The sequence below is a fragment of the Aedes aegypti genome, chromosome 3, assembly GCF_002204515.2.
Source record: "Aedes aegypti strain LVP_AGWG chromosome 3, AaegL5.0 Primary Assembly, whole genome shotgun sequence".
In the NCBI taxonomy this organism is placed as follows: Eukaryota; Metazoa; Arthropoda; class Insecta; order Diptera; family Culicidae; genus Aedes; species Aedes aegypti.
In genome coordinates, this window is record NC_035109.1 from 113455760 (window position 1) to 113469537 (window position 13778).

Consider the following 13778-nt stretch of genomic DNA (forward strand, 5'->3'; position numbering starts at 1 on the left):
TTATGTTTTTATGGGCAATAAAATCTTAAACCAAAAATGTCGTAAAGTATCATTTTTCGCTATCTAAAATCGATCTATGAACGTTTTAGGCAATAATTACTTTTAATTAGTAAATGTTTGAATTTTGGTTTTGTTTTTTTTTTACTTTTTAATTTTGATCATGAAAATAAATAAAAAATCATAAAAAATTGAGTCTCGACAGTACTTTTGAAAAAATTGATTGTTTTATTTTATTTTCTGGAATTTATTTTATTTGTCATGTTATTAATGGAGCAAACAGGTGTGGCATCGAATGACACGTTATCAAAGGCACCCCCAATATCCAAGAAAACACCTAAGCAGGATTGCTTCTGAGCAGTGAGTCAATTGTCACCCAACATGCAGCAACAAAGACATTGTCATCTCCTATGCTTGTTGCAACAATTTTATTCCGCAACATCAGTTGAACAGAATATGACAATGATCGATCACCACGTGCGCAGTGATTTTCTGGGCTTCGCATTGCAATTTTCGAGAACTTTCTCCGTGTTGGTAACACTGCGGAACACGTTTTTGTCCCCAGCATCAAAATACCTCTGTTAACTTAACTAAGGGTTGCCATTGCCGTTCACAGAAATATCATAGCACGTCTAGTTTTTGAGATATTGGTTGTTGAAAATGCAAAAAATGACTATTTCAGCCAACTTGCATGCAAGTTTGCCAGCTTGTAAGGTAATTTATTTGCTTAATTTGCCACAGAATTCAAACTTTATGTGTACAACAATACTTATCATCAATGTGTATAATGCTTTTGATGCGGAAAAGCTATTTTTTTATGGTTTAGAAAAGTATTGTATTTTGCCATATAAGAGAAACGAAGATTTTTGTATGGAAACTGCAAGCATGTTGAAAAAATCGGTTCAATCTAAATTTAATCGTCAAATTTCAACCAAAATATATCTAAAACGAAAGTTGAAGTCCTCTTTTGCATGCTTGGTGGATAAGATCACAAAAAAGTTTGATAAAATATACTTCAAATTTTAGGTAAACATCAATAAAACCAATGTTTTATACAACTTTGGCGACCTGTAGCTAAAAATTGTGACGTGCTGGGAAATTTCTGAGAACGGCATCAGATTCAGCAACCTCAAATCTGCTAGAGACACATAATTTGATCCTTGAGACACACAAAAATTTCATTTTTGTTGCGCTGTGTAATCATTGACACATTATTGAACAGCATCCATAAAACTAATTTGGTTTTGTGTTTAAAATAATTGATTAATTTCGAGTTGAAAATGTTGCAACAATGTTGCGCTCTGTGATTGTCATGACAATTTTGCTTTGGATTGTATCCTTATCCGCAACAGTTGGGACAAAAGGGTTGTGAGTGAACTTGATTTGTTGTTTGTTTTTTGTCTGTTTTGATGACAATTTGATTATCTGCTTCTGAGCGAATGCTTTCTCGATATCGTATACAACTTTGTGTAAAAGAGTCACAGTGGACTTTCCAGATTGGTAAGCATGTTGATTCACATGAGGCATAAACATGACGGATGTGATGATCGATAATGCGTTCCAGGAATTTCAGAAGAAAAGAGGTCAGTCTGTCTAAAGGTCTAAAATTTTTCGCTTCTTCTTACTATGCACACCCTTCTTACGGGATTACGGACTTCAGTAATATCACGCCAGAATCTGGGAATATACCCGGTAGCAAAACCGCTTACAAGTAGTTTTTTGGAAAGATGTTTAATAAACTAAAATCCCTGCTGCAGTAGAACAGGATAAATCCCATCTGCTCCTGGAGATTTGAAAGGAGTGAAATTATTGAGTGCCCATTCAATCGATTAAGTAATTGCGATACTGCAAGTCGAAGCCAGAGACTCATAACTACATGAAAAGATATTTGGTTTATCCGTTCTTAAACTTCTTCATCAGAAGAGGTAAGGTCACCATTAGGTTAGCAAATTTCGTTCACTTGAAAATCCTTGGATTTTGCAAGGATTCTGGTCAGTTTAACTTCACTCAAACTGGAAACAGTTGTACAAAGGTTTTTCCAGCCGGATCGTTCAGCAGATTGAAGAGCCTTCTTGTAAGCCTTGCGAGATGACTTGAACGGCTCTGATCCAGCTGAACGGCGTCTGTTTCAACTCCTTCTAAATTGTTTCCTGAGTCTGGTCAGATCGGAAACTCCACCATGAGATCCCTTTTGTAGTCTTCACAGACCGCCGAGGACATGCTTCTTCAAAAGCTTCCATAGTGTAGGATGTTGTAATATTAACGGCGTCATCCAAAAGGTACCATGAAGGTTAGCATACATATATTAGCATAGCAATAGAATACCAATACGAATACAATGCTATAAGCTATAACATATTTTTAATTAGCTTGCTGGGGCTTATAGTCGATAAGGTGAAACAAATAAGATCATGCTGAGGGTGGCGAGTTTGATTCCCGGTCTATCGGTTTTTGAAATATTATCAGCTTTCAAGGGCAAAGTCTTAAGATAAATCTCAGTTACTAACTTCAGGAATATTCAAAGAATACTACGCTGTGAAATAGGTTCTGTCTCACTTGAGTGTAACATCATACGAAACAAGATCTTCAAAAATCTGAGTCATAATCGTAGCCAGTTCTCTAATTAATATTTCAAATTCTCTCCTTCACTTACAGTTGGTAAAGCACAGAAGCAATCGTCTCACAGATCGTCGGTGGTGCGCAGCAGAACTCCGTATGACCGACAAACACCAGCTCAGCCCAGTCGAGTAGAATCGATAGACGAAACCACATGCTCTTCCATAGCGTCTTCGGTGGACTGTTGTTCCATGGTCGCAGATTCGGTCTCCGTAGAGGATGTAAATGACATGGCGGAACTGGACGACTGCAGTCGATCCAGCAGCGACCAGCAAGCACTAGCACAACAGCAGTTGCAGCTAGCGCAGCCCCGTATTCATCACGGACCACGAAGTCACCGATCGATGAGTGTGTCGTCCAGTGGGTGTTCCAGTTCAATGGACGAAAGAAATTGCGACTTTTCATCGCTGGACAGTTGTCGGTAAGTTAGATCACTGATGAAACATAGATCCAAAGATAACTATGGCTAACTCTTTTTAGGTGTACATCGCTTGGCATTTCCGATTTCGACGACGACGGTTTCCGCGAAGACGGCAGTGTATCTTCCATGTACTCAGTATTTTCCTCTCCACGGCCATACCATTTGCATCATCAGCTTCACCATAACCATCAGAACGTTCCGCGCCACCCCAACAACACCAAGGGGCTGTTCGATATCGCACTGAAAACCGTCAAGCTCATCCGGCGCAATCAAGAGCTTCAGATGCGGTTGGCGCAGCTTCAGCGCGAGACCAATGCCTTCATCGAGTCTGTGATGGCGAATCCGGAGAATGAATCCTTGCGGAATCATATCCACGCGGGTGGTGCTATCCGGGCAGTTACTCCGGGGGTAGTGGTCCAGAAGTGAGGTGGCATCGACATATGTACGTATGCCGAAATGAAGGTGCCCCAAGAAGTCAGCGATCTCAATCATCATGCTTGAATAGTTTGCTTTTGTTTGTTCGCATAGTTTTGCACAAAACGTGCACCAATTAGAGAGTCTGAGTAGATTCCAATGACTAGGTATCGTTTTCACCTTGTTTCAGTATGGAACAATACGAAGCGCATCAAAACTGCTAATATGAGATATCATTTGGTTGTTCACAAACTATTAGTATTGGTAAGATTTTTCGTGTCTTTTTTTAAATCGTGGTCGACTGCTAGCAGCGTCAAAAGCGTGCGAATGGTCCTTATTTATTACCACAAGCTTTTGCAGCTTTGGAGCTATTGTTCTGAGAACAACAATCACAATCATATTTATAACTGTCTAACAACAGTATAGATGTAGTACGACAACCGAAGGTTGCATTAGAAAACGCTTAAAATCACAAAACAATTTGCAACAAAAAAACTGAAGAAAACTTAACAAGCAATTATTCGTGACACTTTCATCAACCTGCATTTATGTCGTGTGCGGATAGGAAAAACATCAATCTTACCGTGCGAGATGCTTCTCGGTGTTTCTATGAAACTTTAAATGGAAAATATTATTTTTCTAAAATCTTAACTCATTAGTGATAGGTGACTTTCACACTAAATTGGAGCAAAATTCATATATCAGACGTAAAATATTAGCCATTAAGACTTACTATTGAGTAGCGTTAAGAAACGTGAGAGGTACTGAAATAAAAATCTCAACTTATTAAAACAAACACATGATCACGTTACTGCCTCTTTAATTTCATCGTTCGTTGACCTTGCGTTGCTGTCGTTTCCCATCCCATCGAGTGGCAGTCAGCCGTAAAGTGGCTGGCAAGCATTGTAGCTTAGGTTACCGACTTTTTCTAAGTGCTTCGATGTTTGGCACCGGATTCGGTGAAAAAGGGTGCAACAACATGTTGATTTGATTCGAGCTGTGTAGACGTAGAGTGCTTAGGGAAAGTTTCTGCGAATGGGTAGCTGATTCATATTTTTGCCGTAATACATTTGATTGCATTGTCTTACGGTTTTACAATCGTAAATCTTGCGGTTTGCGAAATTTATGAATTTGTTACTAAGTTTTACTATTCTTATCATTTTGTACATTATTCACTTTTGACTACTACATAATTTATGAAACGGATTTACATTAATGGTAAATTGCAAATGCAATTGATTGAATATACACAATTGTCGTATAGTTTTTTAGTTATAATGGAAATAGCCATATTTTTCACAAATGTAACATTTTGTTTTTTTATGTGTCATTCATTTGCACCTAAACGCAAAAGGATTTTGCATTTTTATATGGTATCATTCTCCCTGGATTGAGTGTTAGTCTCATCTGTATTTTCATCTTGATTGAGTTAGTATCAGTTTTTATTAAATGGTGTAGCCATAGGGGGCAGAGGAAGGAGACGATGTTCCTTCTTTTTCTTCTTGGCATTACGTTCTTACTGGGATAGAGCCTGCTTCTTAGAGCTTAGTGTTCTTTTGAGCACTTTCACAGTAATTCACAGAGAGCTTCCTTTGCCAAAGTTGACATTATCGCATTTGTACATCGTGTGGCAGGTACGATAATAATCTATTCCCAGGAAAGTCAATAAAATTTCCATTACGAAAAGATCCTGGACCGACCGGGGATCGAACTCAGACACCTTCAGCATGACTTTGATTTATAGCCGCGGACTCTAACCACTCGGCTGAGGAAAGCGATGATCTTTTGGCTGGCGAAAAAATAAATAAAAACTAATGATTTGCTACGAACATTCTCATTTCTATTTTCAAATATCGTCTTCATTGTTCTATTGTTTTTGCAACCTAACTGAAAATCAGGCTCGTTCAAAAAGATTTCGTAAGAATCCGCAACGAATCTTGCAAGAAATGTGTCAAAAAAATAAAAGATGTAAAACTCATCAGAATCCGACAAATGATCTTGCTTACTAGTTATCTCAGATTAAATTGATTCAGGTGGGATGAACGCCTAACGGGCCTAACGACCCTTTCGGCCGAACGACTCCTTCGGCCTAACGGCATTCGGTCTAATGGCATTCGGCCTAACGACATTCAGCCTAATGGCCTTCGGCCCAACGACATTCAGCCTAACGACCTGTACCCCTACTTTTCCCCGAACGTTATTTCCCCGAAGGCCATTTCCCCGAACAATTCTCCTTCTTTTTCTTTGTGGAATTACTCCTCACTGGGACAGAGCCGGCTTCTCAACTTAGAGTTCTTATTAGCACTTCCACAGATATTACCTGAGAGCCTTCTAAGCCAAAGTCGCCATTTTGTACACACGATGATACTCTATGCCCAGGGAAATCAAGGAAATTTCCATTACCAAAAGATCCTGGACCGATCGGGAATTGAACTCAGACACCTTCAGCTTGGCCTTGCTTTGTATCCGCGGACTTTAACCACACGTCTAAGAAAGGCCCCTGGTTGCTTTCTTAGTCTTTGCAAACGTCTGGCATGTCTGGTTTGATCACACAGATGCAAATTTCAAAGATGTGAATGAATGGTGGAGAAAGAGGACAGGAGGAGAGTGAATGATCAGTAACTACACGTGCGTCTCCTAAATTTTTGCTTCTCTATTTATACTTTAAATGGGCTTCCATTGCCTCCCAACTAGCTAACTGTTACTGCGGTTTTATGATTACTTCGGATTCGTTCACCCAAAGTAAGAGCCATTGTTGAATTCGTATTGGATTTGATTTGCAAACCTTTTGGCACTGATTCTGTGAAAGTGAAGTACCGTAAATCGTGGTGATATTAATCATTTTCATAATAAAATTAAGAACATTTTATATTTCAATTTGTTCTACCAAAACGATGCGATTTAAAACCATCAATGTACAATAAATCACCATTAAACTAACTCAACCTTATCGTTGGGATGTGATAAATTATCGTTACTGTATAAATGAATGAATTTACACATTATTTAACAAGTTCATTACAATTAGGAGACCGAGCTACAAACTTTGTTGCCAATGGATTTAAAGCAGTTTTCATAAATTATATGGGCAGTGATAATGAATGTAAAAATTTTGATGACTCAAATGTATTTAGCAATCTTCAATACGAAATATAATATCAGCAAATATTGTCAATCGATAGTAATTTGGAAAAGGTCACAGAAAAATAGGATGATATTTATAATAATCAATTGTCGAAGTCACGTGGTACACATAATATTTCACAGCCTGATATGTGGGAATCAAAACGTTCTATTTCGTTGATCGTTGATTTCAGTGAACGGTACTTTAAAGAAAGACCACCTCTTGCACGGACTACTCCAAAGAAGTGATTTCAATGCCTTTATTCATTGGTTCGTGTGAAGTTCATCTCCTCGAGCATACGTTTGAGGTATTCGAAAAGTTAATGCATTGTATGGAGTTTGAGGCGAATTCATTGTGGGGGTAAAATACAGATCTACTGTTGGGGTAAACCCGTTTGATACCTCTCAACTTCAACTTAAACTATTTAAACATAGTTTTCTATCTTTCTTGTTACAATCTACGTTGCCTCACTTATTGTTTCAAACCTGCGACTATTACAGCTTTAGTGAGCATGTGAAGAGCAAGGAAGAGAAAAAATCTATTATTTTAGTCGCGTTTATACAGTTTTACTGTTTAATTTAGGGTTGCTTAATCTATATTCATTTTTCAAAAATATCGTATCACGTCACGTCACATTTATGCGAGATTATCTGTTGAAAACGCATTGATCAACGATTTTAGTCAACTTGAATGCAAGTTTAGCAGTTTGTATGAAGATTTATTTGTTTAATTAGCCATAGAATCCAAACTTCAGAATACTTATTATTAATGTTTCTAAAGCTTTCGAGGCTGAAAAATAATTTTTTTATGATTTATAAAAGCATTGTATCTTGACAAGTAAAACAAACAAAGAATTTTGAATAGAGACTGCGAGATTATTGAAGAACTCGATTTAAGACGAAGTAGTCCGTCATTGAAATTTGTACGCGTCGTTGATGATTGTTGCTAATTTATCTCACGATTCCGAATCAAACAAAATCAGTTGGTTAGACCAGCTGAAAAAGTATCAGCATACTTTATGCATGTTAGCGCGTACAGTGATAGTTTTTCAAGTCAATATAAACTATCAAGATTGAGTTTTTTCACTTTGAAATGCAAGCTGAAAAGTTATCATTGTTGCCAAAACGAATGACGGGCTACTTAGCCTTAATGACAGACCAGTTCTTTATTTGAGATGTATACCAATATGGCGATGAATTAGCATCAATCATCAACGACGTGTACAAATTTCAATAACGGCCTACTTCGCCTTAAATATGTGCATCTGTTTGCTTTTTCAACAGCGGGAAATTTAAGCGAAGAAAGCTCGAACATTATTCAAGCTTCATGGCAGCGCAAGATGCTTTAACCGTTTCTGCTGCGTTCACAATCAGGCTTCGATATGAAAGCATCGAAAGCTTTCCACTATAGGCAAAGCTTAGAAACTCGTAGCACGTGTGTTGAGTTTGAGGGAATCCTAAGAGCACTAGTATGAATGGAACGAACACTTAACTGCTGGATGATGAAATCTGTCCAAGTTCAGAAATCTAAAAATCTTCTCAGTTAATTTCTGGTGGAATTCACTATTTTGAAAGTTGTTTTTGTTTATTTTACATGAAGTTTATGTTTCAATAAATTAAATGCAAGAGAATCGCCAATGAAAACATTTTTTTTTGTTATCAACAAAGAACGTTCATGTAACAACTAACTTTATATGAAAATTTTTGAATCTTCATATCCGAATATGCTTGCCAATTTCTTATGAGTTCAGTATCTTTTTAAACTACTATGTAATTAAATATAGAGATGATATTAAAAATAATATAATGTTAAATTTAAAATGTTTGATATCATAAGCCTTCAGATATTGTATAACATTAGATATATACATCCTCCAACTTAATGAATTTTGTACTGCATTTCAATATCATATATTTATTTTTTTTTTTTGAATTCAGTCAATTCGATGGCATTAAAAAAGGAAATTTGAATTTAGGTGCAAACTAAATTAATGATCGTGAGATCAAGGATAGATCAACTGATGGAACGTACTTGGTAGTTGCTACTACGTGATCAGGATAGTGCTTTTGCCCAGAGAACCACTCAGATGGAGCTTTAATTACTGTAGGAACTTCTCATACTCGTTAGACACAATTTTTGGCGAGAAAAAAGGCTTAATTTATAACAGATCTTTTCAAGGCATTTCTCATACTCGTTAGACATAATTTTTGGCGAGAAAAAAGCCTTAATTTATAACAGATCTTTTCTAGGCAAATCTAGCTAAGTTTTCTTAAGATAAATGGCATACATTCCAACAAAGAACAACAAAATCGACCATAGTTTTTGATTTCAGCAGTAATTTCTTTCTTCGATGATGCTTAAATTTTTAAATATTTTCGCATCAATAAACCTATAGGGTAGATGTACCAATCGTGGAGGTACTAAGCACGATTGAACTCCTTATAACCGCCTAAATTCAAGAACCGCAATTAATGTACATGTTAATGTTGTAACGGGAAGTAACGACCATTGACAAAATCAGAAACATGATTTCATCGCAGTAATCCACGGCATGTCAGTGAAAAATAATACCTCCACTATTGGTACACTGTTCCTTTAGTTGCGGTATATTTTAAATTTGTGTTCCTATAGTTGCGGTTTGCTGCAAATCTCTTGGAAGTAAGTCAAATGATATTACTATCAAATTGATTTTTTTTCAATTTTCAACAATTCCCCTATGTTTAATTTTTATGCACTAATATATTCCGAAATACACTCCCGTGCATAAGTTTGGGTTCAGACCTTAAAAACATACAAAAGTGTTCAGCCCATATCTCTGTGATTACACGTCCAATTGAAACTCTCTAAGCCGCATTCAAAAGGCAAAGAGTTTTTCTTACTTTGTATGTATTTTTCCAAAAACATTATTTGAATTTTGTATACTAATTTTTTACTTAAAATTGTGACATTTAAAAAAAAAAAAAAAAAACGCGCTGAAAAAACATAGCTAATTTCCTTAGCATTGGATCGACCAAAATTTTAAAATATGGTGTCATTAGAATCGTATTCTTATATTCTTTGAAGAGCACTCACGAAATTTTTGCTGAAAAATTATAAAACTATTCAAAATTAATAAAACAGTAATTCAAGTCATCGTGCAAAAGTTTGAGTTCACCTGAACTTACTTAAAGCACGAAAAATCTGTGAAATCTCAAACTAATCATGTACGCGCCATTATTTGTGCTCGAAAAAGCTTTAAACTATTAAAATCGGTTGAAAAATGGCAGAGATATTGACATAAATAATGTGCGTGCGGCTCAGGTGAACCCAAACTTTTGCACGATGACTTGACTGACTGTTTCATTGATTTTCAATACTTTTCAGATTATTCCGCCAAAATTTCGTGGGGTCGCTTGAGGGATAGTGGGATAGTCCTTGAGCTACTGCACAACTTCGCCGAAGACGCCATCTTTCTAAGTGGTCAGGATCCTGAGCTATCCGGAAAACAAAAACTATTTACTCATTAGCGCCGCCTGGTGGCAAAATTCCGAAACTCTTGGCTAGAATAATGATAGTCCTTGAGCTACTGAACAACTTCACAGAAGACGCCATCCTTCTAAGTGGTCAGGATCCTGAGATATCTGCAGAACAAAAGTTTCATGCACTCTAGTACTGCTTGGTGGCGCAATTTCACTTGAGCAGTGTTTTTGAACCCTTCATGAAAAACTGGATTACAGTTAAAGAGTATTGCTATGTTGCTAAGCATTCTATTTTTCCATGCCGCTCAAGTTTCATGGTTTTGATTTTTTCTTTAGTCTTTTTAAACAGTGTTGCCAGCCATATGGACATTTGTGCTTCAGCCTACTGTATGGCACGCAACACTTCCTTCAACTTTTTTGAACATTCGGTATCGTTACCTTTATAATTTATTGTATTTGCATATTACACCCTCACATAATTGGCTCCTTTGATAACAATCGAGCAGTGTTGCCATCTATTACCAAAATATGAAAACTTGAATGGCAATTTTGGGAAGTTCTCAACCCATGCTTCAACTTTGCCAAATTTCTCGGATCAGTATTTCCACATCTAGACGTTGCATTTTTCCAAAACATAATTAAAATTAAATTAATTTTTTTTACGATCGATTCTTTTTACGACCCTCCGATAACGGTCGTAAATAGAGGTTGGGGTGTACAAGTCACTTTTCGTTTTTGGCCACTTGATGCTTTATCACCATCTTGCCAATTCTGTTAGCGTAGTTGGTAAGACCATATCTAGACTTCCAATAGCTTGGCAATAGGGGCCCAGATAGCCGTAGCGGTAAACGCGCAGCTATTCAGCATGACCATGCTGAGGATCGTGGGTTCGAATCCCGCTGGTCAAGGATCTTTTCGGGTTGGAAATTTTCTCGACTTCCCAGGGCATAGAGTATCTTCGTACCTGCCACACGATATACACATGCAAAAATGGTCAATCGGCAAAGAAAGCTCTCAGTTAATAACTGTGGAAGTGCTCATAAGAACACTAATTTGAGAAGCAGGCTTTGTCCCAGTTGGGACGTAACGCCAGAAGAAGAAGAAGAAGAAGAAGCTTGGCAAAACATTTTATATAAAATCCATCTGTATAACCTGGACATTTACCTTCAAATTATTAGTGCGATTGTTTTGCTACGTAACATAACAGCTTCTCGCATTTTTTAGTCCCAAATTTATCTTAAAATGTCTCTCAATCGAGTTGTGCTACTTCTCCCCCGGATATCCTGTTTCCCCAAATAGCCAACTTGCCCGAATAGTTTTTAGTACTCATAACTATCATAACTTCATACATTTCAAGGTGATGAACGTAGGGTGCAGAGCTACTTGGGTACTTCCATGATTCACTTTGACATGGAGGGTTTTTCTCGGCAGAAATTTCTGAAACTTTGCAGTAAGCACTTCAATGCGACGAATATTGTGGCCAAATATGAGCTCAGTAGCATTTGGAAAACCCCACTGCCGAAGTGAATCTGAAGTGCCAAGAATAGGATCCGGCTCCCTACCGGTCATTTGATAAATGGACCAATACACGAGTTCACTTATTGAATGTTTGAGCGGTGCTTTTTTTTTATTTTTTTATTAGTATCATCATTTCAAACATTACATTCATTTCTCATATCTAGGTGTTCTGTGTTAGACAACACTATCATCCTAATTTGGTAAAACAAATTTTAGATTTTATTAACATTTTGTTAACAACATATTACATTTCATTTGCCGTAGCATTTCAGATTATTTACAGGTGAGTTGTTTGCAACTGCTTATAAAACACGTTTTCAATCTACTTTACCTAACTTAACCTAAATATGTTTGAGCGATGCTAAATTCACTTGTTTTCATGGTCACGTAAATGACACAGCACCGCTCAAACGTCAAAGAGTGAACTCGTACATTTGTTCATAGCTTTCTTTATTTTATTGGCGGATCTTTTAAGTCTCAGCCTCCTAGATTTTGATCAATATGTGTTTAGTCGAAAATTACTAAATGTCACATTTTCCTGGTTGCTTATCGTTCTTTCTAGTTCACCTCCATGCCACTGAAGAGTATTATTGTACCTTTCCAAACTGTACCACTTTTCAAGAAAACGGGTCATTCGGGGAGCTAGCGTTCAGGGGAAATGACATTCGAGGAATTGTAGTGTAATCCATAACTACTATTACTAGAGCACAATTGAAAAAGTCAGATAGTGAACTCGTGCATCGGTCCATTGAAAAAGTTGTGATTTTATGTAGATTTGATTTAAAAAACTAACAACTTCCAGTACTTTGCCCGTCAAACACTCCACTAAACAAACAAAAACTGTTTACGCCCACCCGCAAAGTTTATTACTCTCGCTCACTGATAGCCCCTACGTGCCCAGTGTCGCTTCACCATATCGGCTGCCTTCTCGCCTATCATGAACACAACCCCGTTCGTGTGTCCGGCGATTGGCAGAGGAATTACGGAAGTGTCTACCACGCGTAGATTCCTTACACCGTGCACCTGCAGCTCTGGATTGACGACGGCCGTTGAATCGCTCGCCGGTCCCATTTTGCATGTTCCCGATTGGTGGTGGATGTTTTTGCCGAACTGCCGGATGGCACACCTCCAGTATTGGTCGCTTCTGAACGGCAGATGAGCGCAGGCTGACACCGGAGTTGGATCTAGATGGGCTCCATATTGTGCAAAGTTTTGGGACTCAGCTACTTTAACTACCATCTTCATACCATCTATCAGGGTGATGATATCGTGTTGATTGCTCAAATAGTTGGGTTCCATGAGTGGGGGATCAAATGGATTGGAGGACTTGAGAGAAATTCTGCCACGGCCTTTCGGTCGCATTATCACGGGAAACAGACTGAATTTGTCGTGACCGGGATAGTTTATAAAAATACTTCCGTTCATGATTTGGGGCATCCCGAGGAGTTGAAATCCAATGTCTGTGTTGTCTCCGTTTAGATAGGTCGATACAAGCATGATTTCCAAGTCCGGGTATTCTGCGGGTAGATCCGAGTGAGGAGTTTTGACAAAAGCGATTGACTCGAATCGAGCTGGTATCGAAAATGGTCCGGAGTGATTAGTAATGTACTCCTGAAATAGTTCAGCTGTTGTTCGATTCGTAACCATTGTGACCGTTTGATTGAGAAGAAAGTTCAGTTCTGTATAGGTGCAGTGGTCATGCAAATTGTATCCGACGTCGAGGGATTGAATGACAGGTATTCCAAATGTCTCAAGATGTCGTTTCGGCCCTATTCCAGATAACATGAGCAACTGAGGCGAGGCAATTGCACCGGCACAGAGGAGTGATTCCAAGCAACAGTACCAAAATTTGGTAAATTTTTTAATTCATTTTTTTCTATTGAGCTGAAACTTTGCACAGTTTTCCAGTTCCATCTAAATCGTCATTTTCCGATATCAAATCTTCAAGTTGAGTCACGACTAACTTTTCAAAAGGGTGTATGTGAAAATGGTTCAAAAATATTCAAAAAGCTGCACAGCAAAAACGGTTCGTTCGATTGTTAGACAACTAAAGAAACAAAGTTAGACAACTAAATAAAGATTCCAAAAAAAATACAAACAGTAAAAAAAATTTTTTTTTGCATAAAAAAACATAATTTTTGACACAAAAACTCAAATATCTCAAAACCCTATCGGAATACCAACGTAATTTTTTGAGGGAAAACGGTCCATTATATTAGCTATCTACCAT

The 13778-nt window shown here is 37.6% G+C and overlaps 2 protein-coding genes across 3 annotated transcripts in view; one reads left to right on the top strand and one right to left on the bottom strand.

The window, feature by feature from the left end:
• LOC5575405 overlaps positions 1-4244 on the top strand; it is a 72261-nt gene extending 68017 nt beyond the window's left edge. For both annotated transcript variants that reach the window (XM_021848898.1, XM_021848899.1), the window contains 2 exons: positions 2653-3034; positions 3094-4244. In XM_021848898.1, the coding sequence (XP_021704590.1) occupies positions 2653-3034; positions 3094-3460 (749 nt within the window). In that variant the 3' untranslated portion in view covers positions 3461-4244. The remainder of the gene's footprint in view (positions 1-2652; positions 3035-3093) is intronic.
• Positions 4245-12306: 8062 nt separating this feature from the next.
• LOC5575404 (glucose dehydrogenase [FAD, quinone]) lies at positions 12307-13363 on the bottom strand. Its single transcript, XM_021851527.1, has one exon. It carries the CDS (start codon positions 13331-13333, stop codon positions 12425-12427), a length of 909 nt encoding a protein of 302 aa, XP_021707219.1. The 5' UTR covers positions 13334-13363; the 3' UTR covers positions 12307-12424.
• Positions 13364-13778: the final 415 nt, after the last annotated feature.